The 18,481-nt window shown below is 40.0% G+C and overlaps 1 protein-coding gene across 2 annotated transcripts in view; it reads left to right on the top strand.

Moving 5' to 3' along the window:
* Nucleotides 1–18,481, top strand: part of RELN (reelin) — a 271,266-nt gene that overhangs the window by 183,081 nt on the left and 69,704 nt on the right. For both annotated transcript variants that reach the window (XM_015628416.3, XM_015628417.3), the window contains exons 21-25: nucleotides 3,549–3,741; nucleotides 6,313–6,425; nucleotides 13,188–13,325; nucleotides 13,687–13,873; nucleotides 17,580–17,785. In XM_015628416.3, coding sequence (XP_015483902.1) covers nucleotides 3,549–3,741; nucleotides 6,313–6,425; nucleotides 13,188–13,325; nucleotides 13,687–13,873; nucleotides 17,580–17,785 — 837 coding nt within the window. The remainder of the gene's footprint in view (nucleotides 1–3,548; nucleotides 3,742–6,312; nucleotides 6,426–13,187; nucleotides 13,326–13,686; nucleotides 13,874–17,579; nucleotides 17,786–18,481) is intronic.

Raw genomic sequence — 18,481 nt, 5'->3', positions numbered from 1 at the left:
TTTATTTTTATTTTTATTTTTATTTTTTATTTATATTTAATTTTTATTTTTATTTTTAATTTATTTTTTATTTTTATTTTTATTTATATATATGTATGTATATATACATATATGTATATATAAATGTTTATATATGTTTATATATGTATAAATCATTACTATTTAACTCAGTGTAGCAAAAGATAGAGTGTCCCACTGTCCCTGTAGAAGCCAGGGGGAAGGCTGTAAACCTGCCTTGCCATGAGCTATCTTTATGGAGCAATACAGTGGTCCTACATCAGCTTGCTAGTTTACCAGTGTCTTAAATGTTTTGTTGTTTAGAGTAATTGTTACTCTGTGTAACATGCAGAAAGTTTCTTTCAGGTAATCAACTTGATTATATTAATGATGTTAATACATTTAGGAATTATGTAGCAAAGTAGGTATGATGTGATGCAAAAAAGCACAAACATCCCCTGCTTTTGATGGAAGCAAAGCTGCGTCTGGTGCGAGCGTTGGGCCATCATGTCAATATTTTCAGTCAATGCAGCTTTACAAAACAAGCTGTATATCCATGTGGCTTTTCAGTATTCCTAAAAGTAAAAAGCTTGAAAATATGGTAACTCTGGGGGTCTCAGAGCAGTTTGGAGCAATGCAGGTTGGGCTGACATTGACTGTGATACCATTCCCAGAAGTACCAATTAGTTGGCAGTGCTTGGAGGGAGAGTGATTGTTCTGAGGGCACCTATGGGTATTGTGTTCCTGCCTCCGCTGCTCTAATTATACACGTGCCAGAAACCCACTCACAGCAACAAATTTATACAAAAGTGAAGCCTCTGCATTCTCATTTCTGAAGATTTTTTAGTTAATTATTGTTACGCCAGGGACACTACTTCATCTTTCACAAAATCCAGAAAGGTATTCCAGCTGTGTGGCTGCCAGAACAAAGAAAACATTTGCTATTCCAGCAAAAGAGCACACCCCTAACCACATACATGAGAGATCTGGAGAGCAAAGAAGTGACAAGTAAGGTGGACCCACAACTTTAATCCTACTTGTGTTCAGCTGGAGGCAAAATGTAGATGATAAGGGACTTTGCATACCTGTAATGTGATTTCCTTCCCTCAAAAGAACTTCTTATAGAGCATCACATATTGTCTGCATGTCAGCACTAGCTTCCTTTTTCACATTTCTTTAATACGCATTTTAAAGACCTGGTTTGACTTTTTAACTTACTTAATATAATGTGTACAATATCCAGTGGCTAAGCTATTAAATTAAAATTAACATTAAATGTAAAATATTTTAATCATGACCTGAATGGTACCAGAAAGAAAACATTAGAGTGTAAACCTTTTTTTTTTTCTCATTTTATTTAGTAGTATTGAGTATAGGGAATTTTTGTGAAGACGAGAGCAAAATGTAACATTTAATCCTTTGCCCCTTTTTTCACTACAAGTCCTTTACTTGTCTTCTATTATTTTAGGAAGACAGCTTCTGGGCAGATGTTTCGTCAAATTGTTGAGTTTCAACTCCTTTATTCTGTTCAGATAAGCTTTAGGTAGCTGTGATGTGCTGCTATGCCCAGGTTTTTGTGTGCAATGCCAAATCCTCTTCCAAAGCAGTGCTACACATAACTTTCAGCTGATTACACTGCACGTGTTTGACTGAGAACTGAAGAGCCTGGTTGTATTGGCACAGATTTCCCAGTAGGGCTTCAGCCCATGTCAGATCAAACCTTTAGCTTTAGCTTTTAAATTTCCAGATATTTGTAATTTTATAAAATACAAGATAAAGTTTAGAAGGAAAATAAATTCAGACATTATCCAGTCAAGTTCTTCTGAGATGCATTTAGATCTAACCACAAAGCCACAAACCATAGCTTGCCAGCTGGACTGCTGATGAGTGTACATTATATTCTCTGCTCAACTTAAAATTATCATTCCTATTGAGAAGAAAAACACTGACAAAACAAACTGGAAGGGCAAACAGTTCAGTTTCCCAAGAAACTGCCTTGTACTGCCAGTTGTCCATGACAGTGCCCCTGTGCCCTTGCAGTGAACGAGTGTCCATCCACAGTCATTTTGGGCTGCTGAGCAACAAGACAAAGTGAAAAATTTCATAGAATGTCAAGAGCCGGATCATCCTTTAGGAAATCAAGTCACAAAAAAGTAAGCTCAGAGAGTAGAAAGCTGCCTGGATCTTAACATATGCCAAGTAATAGAAATTTGATAATGACAAAATTAATGTCAGCTTTCAGTAATTTCTTCTAAAGCTTTAAGGCAGGATGCTGACATTTATGGTTTAAGTGCTGTCTGGAAAGGACTCTATAGAAAACAATGTAGGTCAGTGAATTAATTTAGAAGAGTCCTAAGTGACACTGGCTTGTATTCCTTGTCCTCCCACTCACTGTGTTGTGACCTTGAATTTTACAGCAGTAGAAGCTAATATGTTTTACTGTATTGTATTTAAAGATTATGATTTCTTACTTAAGATAATAAATGGTAGCTTATTCAATCATAAGAGCAACCTTGAACTAGATTATTCTCTTCATCACCACTGTATTGAATGTATCTTTTTTTCATGATGATTTGCAGTGATTTTCTTTAAAAGGAGCCAATCCCTTTTCTAAATTGTTCACATTTGAGAATAGTCTTAGAAAATATTGAAGCTGAAAGGACTACAGTACTTCTGAAGACACTAAGTAAACATCTCAAATTAAGAGAGGGAGGCAATTTTCATGCTTTGTGAACTTTCATTAAAATACTGTTTTGAAGGCTTGTGAACAGGATTCAAATTTAAGTTGTTATTACTTCCTCCTTATGCCTCTGTTACAGTTGAGGTTTTGAATTTGGTTGTTTCCTTTTTATTTTGAATAGTGCATAGGCTAAAAACCTGCATTTGAAGTGAAGTAACCTCGGAATTTCAGACTATAGGTTGTATTAATATATATGTGATAACTGGGTACCTTGCAACACATATGTGTAGATGTGTGTTCCAAACATTACTATTGTTCTCCAATCCACTGGAAAATACAACTCTTATATCAGTACATCCTACAGAAAAGAAGCCAAGGATAGAAGATTAATTCTGAAACATATAATTATAAGTCAGTGAATGAATTACATATAGGATCACTTGAAAAACAATGAAATGAACTGTCTATGTGATAAGAGTATTTTAAACTAGATTTAGAGTATCTTAACTATCCAGTATTGGAATGAAATTACTGCTGACTGTGGCATGACCTTAGGCAATGGACACTCCAGAGGAATGAACTTTATTTATGTTGTTTTTTCCTTATGTTGCCCTTTGCTAGATCCTAGCTTGATCCTTAATACAAAGAGCATATAGTAAGAACTAACAGAATAATTCAGTGTTTCGCATTCTGGGGGATACATCAAGGCTGTCCTGGTAATTTACAGAAGTACCAGCAAAAAGATTCTCCTGTGCATGGTCTCATCCCACATGCCAATCTACAGAACACTGTATTTAACCCAGAACCATTCATTATGTTCTTTTCGAATTATTTTGGGGAACCATCCTGATTTTTTCCTCACATCTCTCAGTTTCACAGGAGATTCAAAGCTAGCCTCTAGCATGCGCTATGTGGAGACCCAGTCTATGCAGATTGGAGCTTCATATATGATCCAGTTCAACTTGGTGATGGGCTGTGGTCAGGCCTTTACCCCTCATATGGACAACCAGGTGAAACTGGAGTACTCCACCAACCACGGCCTCACATGGCATCTTGTTCAGGAGGTGAGGTCCTTTGTCTTCCATAAACTCTGCTTTTTATAAAGATAGTCTGAACTACACTTTTGGCATTGAACAAAGATGGTTTCCTTTTTCACCTTCCAATAAATAAATGCTCAGTTGTAATCAGTCAAAATTACTAATAGAGGTATTTAGACTGTTTCTCGTAATATTTGGAAGAAAGGTATCTGAAAGCCTGAAATAAAAAATTGTGACAGGAATGCACCAATGCTGGGAAAAAAACTGGCCCACAGTTAGAGCTACAGGGCAATGGCTGAGATCTTTCCTGTGCTATTGCTTTGTTTTTTTAAGCAAAATGCATCTACTGTTTCCTGGAATTTAAATGGATAGAAATTCTTTCTGCCCTTGTGCGCAGCCATTTCGTAAATGGAAAGCACATTCCTTCAGGGGATTGTAATGTTGAGCCTTTCATCTCCCACCCCTGGTTCAAACACAGTCCAGGGCTGTAATGACCGGCTGTTTCCCCCGCTCTGCTCCAAGTGCAAATAGCAGCGTTGGCTGCTCTTCCCCCGGGTGGCTCAGTGCTGCCTCAGCACAAATGTGAGCAGCACATTTGGCCATAGTTCATGCTCTTGTTTTCCCTCTTAGATTGAAAGCTGGACTTTCCCTGGCCTCGGGTGAGCTCACCAAGGTCCTCTGGCTGCCTCTGAGCAGGTTCACAGGTGTCAGGGAACTTGTCCTATGGCCTTTTCACTGCCTGCTCTGCAGGCTCACCAAAGGATTTCTGTGTCAAGTTCCAAACCTTCTATGAGCAATCAAAGCTTTGCTGGTTACCCTTGCCATGTTGTGTTTTGCCACATTTACTTTGGTGGGCATAATAAAGAAATGCAATAAATGAATTTTTAAACTCTGGAAATCCAAATAATGATTTCTTACCTTAAAGAGAATCCAGAGGAAAGCTATAAGTCATTTATTTCAAACACTGTTCATGTATTTTATACCTAGCAGGCATCATCATGGTGTCCAAGAATAGTTCCTAGCAGTGGGTGTTTGGGGTTTGTGCTTGCCATCAGTGGAAGATACGTTGCCTTCAGATTTCAGTGCTCCTTTACTTGCTCAGTAGGGCTGAGTTCAGAGAGAACATGCAGCCAAATTATTTTTCTCACACCACCCATGTTGCTGTGATAAAAGAGTATTTGTAGTATATTTCAAGGACATAATCTGCCAAATAAACAAAACACTAATTAATTAAAATGTTTGAAAATTTTGTTTGCTTTGTGAGCACTGATCAGATCCTGTTTTCTGCAATCATTTAGGGGAGATGAATCAAGAAAAAATGTTTGAAAATTGCTAGAAAGGGAACTAAGCTTTTAGAAAACCTACTAAAAAAAAACAAAACAAGGTCTCAGATCTTCATTTAATACTCTAAGATATTTGAGCAATAAATTTCTCTGTAAAATAATATATTCTCCTTTTCCTCATATTTAATTCATAACTATTACTGTATAATTGTATAAGAATGAATATTCTTAATTGCCATAACTTCTGTAGAGTCACTGCTTTATTATCAGTTTCAGAACAGTTAAAGTCAGCTGCTTGCATGAGCAGGTGTCTGTTCTCTTGCCCAATACCCTTCTCAGGGGTGAGCACAGCAGTGACCAGCAAAATACTTTTGGGCATGTGGGGATGGTCAGGAAAAGCTGTGCTGTGGTAGGAAGGGGCAGAAGGGACTCTGGATTGGTAGCTAGAAGAGGATCATGCAGGTTGGTAGTAACTTCCAAGCACTTTATTAATACCTCATAGGGCAATTTCTTGGGTGCTGTTCTGGAAAAATATAATTAAATTAGTGGAATACTGCAAGAAATGAAGTAACACAGAAAACAGTAAGACTCTGGAATAATGGACTTCATTTATATTTAGTATTAAAAAGATGTGACAATGATCATATTTTCTGAATCAAAAAAAAGAGATAGAATTTGGGAAACAGACCTCAACAGGAATCTGAATTAAATGCAGAAATAGTCCTAGAAGCAGTAGGGAAGAATTTACACCTCTTGCTGTAGGTGTCAAAGCTAACACAGCTGCAGAGCTTGGGAAGGGCCTATGGACACAACTTTAGTAGGCTGTGGTTGGGCCCTCTGGTGTGGCTCTGTTTGTTCCTACTGCTGCTCCCCATTGCAGGTGGAGGCTGTGGGGCCAGCCAGCACGCCCAGGCAAAGCCACACAATAGGTTTCTAAAATGACCTTTATGATAGTCTGGAGGTCACTTCCATAGACTTACTTAATATGGGTCTTGTAGCCTTTCTTCATAGTCCATGGTGGGGTGAAAATAGTAAAAAACAAAGAGATGGACATTCCTCATGGAGGAAAGCAAAACATTACCAGTCATGAATGCTAAACTCTTTAAATAGATTCATATGGCTTTCTTCCATCCTCACTTGTACTACTAGTTTGCAGAGAAATTTCTCCACATCATGCCAGGATTTTTCTCTTCTGAGTCTTTCACTCCAACATCTGGACCCAGACAAGCTCCTGGTTCTGTGAATGTTTGACCCTTGTTTCTGTTCCAAATTATTCCTCAACATTAAATCTGATTTTTAAATGTTTTATTTTAAGGAATGTCTTCCCAGTATGCCAAGCTGTCAGGAGTTTACATCAGCAAGTATTTACCACTCCAGTGAATTCACTCAGTGGAGGAGAATCACTGTTCTTCTACCACAGAAGACTTGGTAAGCATTTGTCTTATCTTTAAATTATTTTGGGGGGCGAGGGGGGGTAGGAGAGGAGGGTGTTGTGCAGACAATTTATCACAGCAATTGCTGTGACAAAGATCGAGTCCTCTGCAGGTCATACTCAAGCCAATAGGTGGGGTGCCAGGGCTGACCCAGTCACAGGTATTTCCCAGAAAATGCATTCCTTACATAATTAGAAAATGAAATGTTGGTGAAGTCAACAGAAACTATTGTTTAGGATTGTTTTTAATACATACTCTGACTTGCCTAATAAAGTTCATACTTTTCAAAAATAGTGGCACTTGTCTATAAATGCCCTATTGAAGGAAGGCTTTATTTGGATTGTTAATTTTTATTTTGCACATTCCTTATTGTTTTTATCTTCAGACCAAAGCCTTGTACAAACAATAACTAATGATTCATTTCTGGGAATTTTTTAACTCTTATTTCTTTTTATAGCATGTCTTAAAAAATAACATTCTCCCCTGCAAAAAAAAGAGAAACAAAAATTAACAGAAAGCCTATTCATTCTGTTGTAATCAAACTTGATTTTCCTCCCCTAAAATTTGTATTTATTAACTAAATTGTTTCTGTCATTGTTTATTTTTAAATCTTTATTATAACATACAAATAAAAAGTTGTCATAAATCCCAAAAATCTTCAGGGCATCCTTCATTTGAGAATTTAATTACCGCAATTAGAGTTACATTTTGATTATGTTTGACCTGAATCCATCACAGCAATGCAATGAGAGCTTGCTCAGATTAAGTCATCATTGTATTTCCCCATCTTTCATCATTATTTTTTTGCATTCTGCATGGCCTCAGCACAGCCTATTTCCATCAATCACACCACAATCATACCTTCTTTCAACACACTGGCCCTTTTTACAGTACTGCCAATATTCAGAATCTCCTATTTCTAGGCAAAACATCAAAGGCTAATATTGAATCCTTAGACTATATTATACCAGATAATTCCAAATGGTGCAGATAAATCCACAAGTAACTTATGTTGTAGTTAGATTATAAATGTACTAAATCTTACATGCCATTATGTTCCACCATCTGCAAAATCTTGGGCACTTAGGAGTTTAAAAAGCGTCTACAAGTTTGTGGGTTACAGTCTAAAGTAGGCTGTTATTCCTAATTTATAAAATACTTACTGTACTCAAAGTTATTATACACTGTGTATTTGATGAAGATACCAATGTTGTGGCCCTCTTTTTCTTTAGGATCTACTACTAATTTTTCTCTGCATATGAGATGACAGAAGCATATAATTCCATTTTAATTTAGGAGACTGTAGGGAGAAATTATGATAAAGTAATAGCCGGGTTCCTGTTCTATGCTGTGCACAAATCATAAATATTTCACACTCTGGTATCTGAAGGGATTCCTATCTGTTAGCAGAGTTTTGTTTGTAATTAAGGTACAAACTACCACAGAAAATCTCTTTGCTCTTCATAGAACACATTTTCTGTGTTGTGTTATCAGGGTGAAGAGGAAGGCTGGCTGTGTGTTCCCAACCAAACGCAATCCAGCACACCACACGCATCTGTCTCTCACTGATTTCCCTCTTTCTAATGCTCCTTTCCACAGGCTAGGAGCAGGCTAAGGGCTCAACAGCATCTTTGGGTTGAGATTGGAAGGGGATTTTTTATAGTTTTTTAGAGCAGGTTTGTGATCAGAGATCAAGTTTCTGTGTTTCCAAAGCCTGGGCACTATTGGTGACAATTTGGTGTGCAGCTCTCTGCCGCCAGCCCAGCCACACAGAGAGCGCTGTTCCAGGGGCTGGCAGTGAGTGTGCTCTGCAGGGCTTCTCTCTCCCTCCTTCTCCCATCCCTTCCCCTCCTGCATCCACCACGCAGAGGCAAAACCTTAGTGATGGCCAGGAAGAGCAGTGCAAAGGCAGAGAGCCAGGTCTGCCTTCCCAAAACTGGGGTGAGGGGAGAGATCTCTGGACCTTCCTTCTGTTTCAAGTGCACAAGACAAAGCCTGCCAAATACAGAGCCAGGGAGACAAAACACCTGATGGAGGACTTGGGAATGTCTCATTAGCCTTGTTCTGGCCCTTGCTGGCCTCGGCATGCCCTCACACCCCTGCGCAGCCCTGCTGTGGTTGCTGGAGCTTTTATCCCTGGATACAGAGCTCTCAGTTGAGGGTTTGCACCTTGGGTGTGTGGGTGGTGTCAGGCTGCGGCACTGTGCTCAGGCAGCTGGAAAATTGTTCATAACAGCACCTATTTCTCTTGTAAAACTTCCTGGGTGTGCTGATTTCTGCAGATCTGTAGATGTTCTGCATCTAGCAAGCATGAGTTTACAAAGTTCCCCTGTTATGTGAGGTTTGGGATGGTAGAAAATCCGCTGCAAGAATAAGACTTGTATTGAAGAAATGAAATGTAAGCACCTGCTTGCTGAAATTGTATTGTACTTGAACTGAACATTTCTAACACTGATGAAAATTAATTTCAGTTTTATGCAAGGCATTTACATATGAACAGGCTTTAATGAGATACAAGCAGCTGTCAGTTGCTGACTTCATAAACAAATCAACACCTAATGACTGAATGAGAGCTTCAGGATAATTGGGTAAATGTAATTATGGTAACTCAGAAGGTAGCAAATATAATTTTATCAGCCACAAATTTGCATTAGATCATTAAGGCTTTTAATATCAGGAGGGAAGGCAATGATTTTATTTTAACTCGCATATCAGAAAAATTTTATAACAGAACATCATTTCACTCGCAGTACTTCTGGGACATGATTTCCTTGTGCTTATGTAAAATGTCACACAACAAAAATGACTTTTATTTGACATCAACCTGACTAAGATATAATGTCATTAGAGAGCCAGATTACTTTCCAGTAGCATTAAAAAAAAAAAAAAAGAAAAAGAAAAAAAGAGAAAAAAGGAGAAACTATGAAGAACTAGGGAAGTTTATTCTTCTTTCATAGCTCCTCAGTGCTGCACTTCCCATTTCAATAATGTCCAAATGGTGACTGTCCAGAAAACCAGTGTTTTATCGCTGAGAATGCAGCTGACACTCATCTCCTTATTCTCTTTTCTTAATTAACATGGCTTTTTTAAATGGTTGATTACCATTTTTAACAGCATAATCCTCTTAAGCTGTTGTTACCTTGAGATGCAGAGCAGCCTTGGAAAGCTTTCAAAAACAGAAGCAGGACTGCTTTTTCAGCAGCATTGCTTTTGCAATTGTCAATTCAGCCTCACACACATTATCCCTCACCCAGGGAGAAATTTGAATGCATAGAGTTTTGCCTGCCCACAGCCTGTGACAGTGGCACTGCTTCCCACAGGACCCCTGGCAGCAGCCTGGGTGGGGAGGTGAGGGCAGCCCCTTGTCCCCTATGGTTTAGGCAAAGGGACTCCCGTGGTGGCAAAGGTGACCCCAGGGCAGGGCTGTGCTGTCCCCATGTGAGAGCTGTGCTGTCCCCATGTCAGGGCTGTGCTGTCCCCATGTCAGAACTGTGCTGTCCCCAGGGCAGGGCTGTGCTGTCCCCCATGTCAGAGCTGTGCTGTCCCCCATGTCAGAGCTGTGCTGTCCCCATGTCAGAGCTGTGCTGTCCCCCAGGGCAGAGCTGTGCTGTGCCGGCAGGGCTGTCCGTCTGCAGATAAAGTAACTCCTCCCTGCTGGGATGTGGCTCCCTGGGGACTGTCCCCACTCTCCAGCTGCTGTACACGCCTCCATTTGGGCCACATGTTCATCTCCAGGTGGTAATGAGCCTCCTTCTTTCCCCCCCTCCCCTCAAATGAGGGAAACAAACCTCCTGCAATCGCTGCATTAGTCTGGGCCCTTCTAAGTACCCAGCGGAGGTGAGAGCACCCTTAGCTTGACATGCAGCCAACACCTGGAACGCGAGGAGGCAGATGGAGCTCTGTGCCCGGCAGGGTGGCAGTCCCCTGCAGCAGGAATGGGACCATGAGGCTCTCCAGGGAAACATTTTGGTCAGGTGAAACCCACAGGATCCCCAGCAAAGGGCTGTCAGCTCCGGTGCAGCTCTGTGCCTTGCGGTGCACGCCCAGCCCTGGCAACAGCCCCAAAGCAGAGCTGCACAGGGATCTCCTCAGCTGGGGTTCAGGTGTGCTGCTCCCCTGGGCACAGAGGTGTCCTCTGTCACTGCTCAGGCCTGGGCTCTCCCCACTGCTGGTGTAGGTCAGGTGTGAGCCCTGTGCCCAGGACCAGCCCTGCACAGCCACCCTTCAGGGTCATTTGCGCCTGCCAGCAGCCAGCGAGCGGCCGAGGCAACGCCATCAATGCCACCCCAAGCTCTCTTTGGGGGTACCACCACTTGTTGGGCACCATGAGACTTCCATGGAGTGGCAAAATTGCCTCTGTATCGCAAATCTCCCCCAGTTTGCTGTAAATACCCCGGGGCTGCAGGGTCTCATACCCCAACTCCACCCATACACCCTCCCTGATGAAAAACAGAGATGCCCAAACACAGTGCTCTTCCTCCTGTTACCTGGGAAAATAACATGATAGCTTTACTGTGCTGGGATTTCACAGGGGGAGTGTTTGCCTGCTCTAACACCATTCTTTGGTTTCAGTATTGTCATTTTCCCCAGCACACATTAGAGTTAACACCAGTCATTACAGCTCTTTCCAGAGCCTACAGCCTCTGTGAGGGCTCTCTGTGGTGCCATTGATGCGAACATGAACCTCAGCACCAAAGTGATGTGCTGACTTCAGAGCACTCCAAAAATAAATAGTAAATAATTGCAGTCAATATTGACTGCCCATTGTGCCTACACAAGCTTAGGAAGTCCTTCGTGTGCTGATTACTGGCATTGTACACTTTTAATGGATAATTCATAGCTCTTGTAATGTAACCCATCAATACATTACATCCTGAGGGACTATTTAATCAGCAGATTTGCCCCTGCAGATTAACTCTGAGTGCTGTAAAAATGCTCACAGTATTTGCAATATCAAACAGATACTTAAAACAGGCAACAAGGGTCGTTTCAATTAAAAATCAAGCCCTTGGGCAGCTTCACTTGTTTTTTAAAGAAATTCCAAACTGATATTTTAAAAATTTATCCACACATGTACCAAACTTCTCATATGTGCCAGAGTGGCTAATTGCTCTGACACTCTGTCCACTTCAGCTGCACAGGCCTGCTCAATTCGTTTTTTCACTTCCATACGTGTGAGCAGGTGGCTCAGCCACCTTTACAATATTCATTTTAATAAGTCTTATTCTACATAAATTATTGGGGGTGGGGAAAGGTCTTTGTATCTCAAAGTAGAGTAACAGCATTATATCCTGTGCCATCATTAAGTAACCATATGGCTCAGAAACAAGCTCGAAAAGAAGCTTCTAATAGGAACCACCTGCTTCTCATCCTCAGCACCCCCAGCCAGCCCTTGGCCAGACATAGGCCTGTCCCATTTTAAAACTGGATTTTTAATTGTCTTCAGTCAGCCTTGCTTTCTGTGTCCTACCCCTCCACAGCAGTGCAATCCAGCCTCAGTGCCCACACTGCCACCACCACCCCTTTTTACCCAGACCCGTTGTGCAGCCAGCACAGCTCCTTTCGCTCCTTCATGATGAGCAATTTCCCACCTTTGTTTCACTTCACATGCAATGCATTTTTCTTAATCTCATTCTGACACAAGTGGAGAGTCTCTGTGTCCTCCCTTTGGGAGTGGCCACCACCCAGTGTCTGTGACCTGTTGGATGTGCCCAGTTTGGCAGGGCAGCTTGAAAAGGCTTGATGATAACAAAGATTGCTTTTCTCATGATTTACTTTCTTCTCCAGCCTTGGTTTTTGAGGTTGGTGGGTGTCAGGCTGGGTTTGGGTAGCAGGAGTCACTCCCATGGAAAATGTAAATGTTCCATTGGACAATCACCTAAAGGCCCAACAGGAAGAGTTTTTAATGGATAATATTAGCTGACTTCACTATTGTAAAGAAAAACAAGCTGTTGAAAATAAAACTATTTAGAAAGGAGAAGCTAAAGCAAGGTTTTATGCTTGAAGAATATTACAAATATCCAGAGTTTAGTTAGGCAAGAAATTTAATTTGATGATTCACCACCATGAAACTTGGGTGTTACACATTTTGGGTTGGTGGCCAAGAGCCAGCTGTTTGCATGTGGAAAAAAAATAGGTGCAATGAAACAGGACCTTTGTCAAAAACTTGTGCTCTCAGTGTCACTAGTGATATGTGAGCAAAATCTAGTTTAGAATCATCCTGACAAAGAAAAAATTACATCCAAGAAAAAGTGTCAACTATTGTTGAATGGAAATAGTTGGTATTCACTTACACTCAAGAACTTTAATAATTTTTTACATAATAAATATCAGGAGAAACCTCTTTAGACAGTTTATGACCTGTTAACTGTGACCAAAAACATAAAAAACAAAGTCATGCCCTAGATTCACCTTTCCAATTATGCAACTATAACACAATAAAAATCCAGTAATATTCATATCTAGCCTTACTTTAAAATAATGCTCAAAACCCCCAAAAGCAATGTGCTTTTCCTCAGAAATATAACTGCCATCAGTCATCAATCACTGGAAAGTCCATTATATAGCCCTGTGCAGTGAGTGGCATCATCTAGAAAGTTAATTTGCAAGAATCTGTCTTTGACTGGTCCAGCTTTTGCAGCCTAGGCTGTGATTGGGATACTAACTTCACTTTTTTCTTTTTTTTTTGTTACATTTTACCTCTTTTCCTGCCATTCTGTAAGGAATAGAAAATGAATGCATTGTTGTTGATTTTAAGGTCCAGTGCCACACGTTTCCGCTGGAGTCAGTGCTACTACACAGCCCAGGATGAGTGGGCCTTGGACAACATCTACATCGGCCAGCAGTGTCCCAACATGTGCAGTGGGCATGGCTGGTGTGACCACGGTGTTTGCAGGTATGAAGCATTTGTCAGTCCCTCTTAACAATGCTCTCCTGATCTTCAGGTACCCTACTATTTTCCATACTTTCCTATTCTTGGCTGTTGTTCTTATTTTTGGACTAAACATTAGAAAAACAAAAGCACTATGAGGAGCTGACCATTCAAGCAGCATTAGCAGACAGTAGTTATTTTGGCTTGTTTCCACAATACAAAACTGCAGTCCCAGAATGATTTGTTAATTATAATAAGTTTATTATATAATAAATGTATTTGCTATTATAATAAATTGAATTTCATAAGGTCAGCATGCTACCTTAACTAATTGTTAGTGTCAAATAAAGTCCTTGAAACTTGCTATGCTTATGCTTCCTTCCAGGTGTGACTCAGGGTTTCGGGGCACTGAATGTCAGCCTGAAAATCCCCTCTCTTCAACCATCATGTCTGATTTTGAGAATGCAGATACCCTGAAGACAGAGTGGCAGGAAGTTATTGGGGGAGAGATCGTCAAGCCTGAGGAGGGCTGTGGGGTCATCTCGTCTGGCTCCTCTCTCTACTTCAGCAAGGTACTCCAGAGGGCTGGGAGTCTGCTAAAGGCACATACTGCAGGTTTCTGTGGAGCATAATGTGGCTGTGGCAAAGAAAAGGGAGGTGGCAGAAAGCTGCCCGCAGTATTAGAAGAGCGTTAAACAGCACAGCTGTGTTCTGCAGGTAAAGAACAAAGCAATCAAAAGAGATAGGGAAAGACACAAGCACGATGTATTCAAGAAATTGCAGCTGTAATGAAAGGTAGTAAATTGCCAGTGTGCTGGGAAGCGTGTAAATTCACAATGTCTTACTTGTACATTTTCTTTTTTAAGACTCAGTTCGCAGCATCCGGCAGCTCCCATTTGTTTCTTCTGTACTGCCCTGGGTAAGAGATGGGGAAAGGTTGGCTTTCTGGGGCACAAGCAGCTTTATTTGAGATGACAGCAACAGGACCATTGAAAAAACCTGTTTTTTCAGGCTTTTAGAAAATGTTTAACCGGAAGGAGTATATTCTTTTGTATAACTTGGATACTTTGCAGACAAAAAAAATAATAGAACAGGAAAGAGATATAGGGAATTCTGCTAATTAGTAGCAATTATAGCTAAAATAAAAAGAGATCTTTATGACCAGATGTAAGATTATGCATTGTAATCACAGATTTATTTTTGTATTGTTGCTCCTCAGGTCTAGTACTAAGGTTTGTTTTGTTCTTAATTGAAAGGAAGTGTATAAATGCAGCTATGTGCTTTCTTTTAAAGGTTTGATCAAACTGTCACTGCTGTCATGAAAGCCAGATTAGTCCCAGAAGAATAACCCAATATGCAACACTGTGTAATTGTGTGTTGTTTACCTCATTACAAAAATCTAACCCATGAAATAATTTTCAGCACTCCTACATAGTCTCACATCCAGCTCCCCTGGAAATAGATCTCTGCACTGAAAATTTCGTAATAGACCAATCAGTATAACTAGCTAATTGTGATAATTGGATTTTTATACATAATTGTCTTCCCTGTTAGATGTTTTTCCTTCTGGCTTGGTTCCTTATGCCAAGTTTCTCAAAAGTAGTTTGCTAAATTAGAATTAACCTGCTATGATCTTTCTTCTGATTCCTGCTAAGGAGGAGTGAAAAACTCATTTAGAAATTCTTGGCTTCTTTCTATTGATCTCTAAGGGTTATGTTATCACTCATTTCTTGAGAAGTAGCAGTCTGTGTGCTGTCAACAGAAGGTGGTTTATTTAATTTCTGTTTAGATCTTTCTCAATGTGCCAAGGGGCCATACTGGTAGATAATAAAAAATTATTTTTATAGTTGCCAAAGTGTTCTGTATTGTTTTGGGGAGCTCATATTCACATTTCTTTTCATTTGCTCAAACAGACACTCTTTATTTGAATGTCTAATGTTTGCTGCCATAATCAATTATTGCTGCCAGAATTAATGTTGGCTTTGTTCTGACAATCCTCTATCTTTTGTTTTACAGCTCATTTTAATCAATTGTAGGTGTGTTCACAATTCAGAGCTCTTTAAATTAGCCCCTGCAATTCCCCCAAGGCTTTATGTCACTCATGCCCTCTCTCAATTAACCTGGTTCTGTGATTTCCCCTTTGGCAGGCAGAGCTGCTGTGGGGTGCAGATATGGAAACCCACCTCTAATAGTTTTAGAGGCAGAGCTCTACCCACTGCAGGTCAGTATGCTGGGTGCCCCCAGCTAGCCAGGACACACCAGCCCATGGCCAGCAAGGGTGTTTGCAGCTTTATTACCCTTTACTGGCTTGATTTGATGGTGATAGTTTCAAATTCCAGTGTCTCCTATGAAGCTGAAAGCAAACTACCCAGAAAGATTATCAGTGTCACCTTGGCCAGCATTAGCCATGTGGGGCTGTACCAGGAAGCTTTGCATCCAAGACTGAGTTCTCACTCTCAGGGCACCATCCAGGAGGGAATTCCCATCTCAGCAGGGAATAAATGACCAAATAAACCAAAACAAAAAGAACAATTCCAGACGAAATCAGTATGATTGCATGCTGTATGAGCTTTTTGCGAGTCAAAGGATTCTTCACAGATTTTACTGCCTTGTCATCAATGGTACAAGCCAACAAAACTTCAGATCCCCATGTATTCAGCTTCCAGAAGTCAGACTCACAGTGTAAGATGGCCTATTTGGTAGGGTTTGCAAATGAGCTCAGCACCCAGGCTGTTATGCCAGCAAAGTAAAATGTTCTGAGAAGGAAAGCAGTAGACATTTATCTCTGCTGGGTTTACCCTCAGCTGTGTAGAAAGAAGAAAGAAGTGATGAATGAAACAGGATTTAAATTCATCTGTTACCTTATTAAAAAACACAGATAGTATTTTAAATCTCAGCTCCTAAATCTTGTTACTTGTGTCCAGCTAGATCACGTCACTTGCTTATCTCAAGTTTGCTTGGAAATTTGTCATAAAGATCCTAAATATACAAGTGAGAGAGAAAAACAGAAACATTACTTAAAACGTAGGTGTCATAACTTAGCTTTGGTTTTCCTTTTTTAAACTGTTTTATGCTTGGAGATGGACAGAAACCTTTTTTTTCTTTTTTTTTAAGGGAATTAGAAACAGTAGTCATGATGATCAGTCCTGGTCCATTTTGGGGGATGGTGCCAGGTTTCATCTACTTTAGTAAATGCAGAAATACAATCCCTGCATGCTCTCTCCACCTCTACACAAATGGCTTTGCCCTACCTTGTGGCAGCAGGATGCTGTGCTGGGGCAGGGCTGTGCCAGATGCAGAGCATGCAGGGCACCTCTCTGGGGACACTGCTCTCATCCTGTGTCCTGCCTTGTCACAGGCAGCTCTGTATTCCTTATCAGCTTCTTGTAGGTTTGGTGATGTGCAAGTCCACAGGTTCAGCTTCAAGCCCCAGGGCACAAAGGGAAGAAGGGTATGGGATAATTTCTGTTACAATAAAAGGCTCTTAAACCTTAAAGGTTTTTTTAGATGAATATGCTCTGTCTTCTGAATATGCACAGAGTGACCATGTTGACCTCTTAAATTCAAAAACATACTTGGAAATTCACTAAATTTTTACAAGGCTATTTGTTTCTCTCAGCTATGCTTATTTAAACTTGAAACTAAATCCACAGATTTTATTTGAAACACTCCTGATCTACAATGCTTACTAGGAAAAGAATACAGTTTTGTATAGGAACAAATCTTATTCAGCTGAAGCATGAACAGAAAATGCTGCTCCCTGGTTCTTGTGTAGGAGATGGACTTTGAGCAAGGTACTATAGGAGCTGATGTCAGGTGATTGGGTAGCCTTGTGCAGTGCAAGATTTGACCAGGGAAATAAGACTAGAGAAATGGCCTTTTACTGCTCTATGCATTATCAATAGAAAGCTGAATACTTAAAAATTTAGTCTGGGTTGATTCAGGTATCCAGCACCTGCTCTTTGTTCTCTGAAGTCACTTGGGACCATGGGGGAATGAGATTAAATTATTGTGTGGAAACTGTATTGTGAAGTTGCATTGTGTGTTGGATTCTAATAATAAAGTTCTTGTGGGATCAAATCAGGGTGACATAAAGGATGGCCAAGCAAAATAACTGAGAGAGAGACAAAAAAAGCCAATTCGATACAGAAGTCAATGTCCTCCATGTTGTGTAATTTTGTGTGTAATATTCTTTTGTGATGGACTTTAAATATGCCCATTTATTGTGAAGGTGCCATAATTAAAATTATTACTGTCCCTCTGCTCTTTGTATTGTAGGCTGGAAAAAGACAGTTGGTAAGCTGGGATTTGGACACAACATGGGTGGATTTTGTACAGTTTTACATCCAGATTGGAGGAGAGACTTCTTCTTGCAATAAACCTGACAGCAGAGAAGAAGGTGTGCTGCTGCAGTACAGCAATAATGGTGGGATCAATTGGCAGCTACTAGCAGAAATGTATTTCTCTGACTTCAGCAAACCCAGGTATAATTTTGATTTAAATTAACCAACCTATATGGCATCAGCTTTTTAAAATATATATTTTGCAAGTTATGAAAACACGAATAATAATTTTAAGTTATAATGCTTAGAAATCACCATTATATAGAAACTTTTTCTGGCTGGCACAGTAAACTCCTGTCACTAGTAATGAAAAATGGAATGAAAGTGGGCCTTTAAATCTGAAGTAAAATATAAAATTTCCTATCACTTATGTCCTATGTGAAACATGACTAAAATGCTAATATCTGCAAAACATTAGCAAGCAAATATAGAAATTGCCCAAAAGAGGTGTAGAAATCTTTCATTTCCTCTGACTCTGGTTTCAGATCTACTGAACATGTATTAATATCATATGAAGCAAAAGCTCCTTTAAATAAATATTTTGGGAGAAGAAATCATGTTCAGCCATTCTAATTTGTCAGATTCCTTGTCAGTGAAAATTTAAATTTTCTGTATTTGTCTGCATAGATGTAAATCTGATTTCTATTACCTGCAGTCCATGTCTTTTCAACATACAAATAATTTTATCTTCTCATCTTGTCATTTTGTTCATTGCAATGAACAATGCTTTTGGAAGGATTTCTGTAACTACTTGGCTGACTGTTCTTTTCTAGAGGTCACCTAGGCTCTTGCAAGTATAAAACTCTTGAGAATAGAATATCATAGAATGGAGTGGAA

This window comes from Parus major, chromosome 1A (assembly GCF_001522545.3).
Source record: "Parus major isolate Abel chromosome 1A, Parus_major1.1, whole genome shotgun sequence".
Taxonomy (NCBI): Eukaryota; Metazoa; Chordata; class Aves; order Passeriformes; family Paridae; genus Parus; species Parus major.
This window is presented reverse-complemented; position numbering and strand designations above follow the sequence as displayed.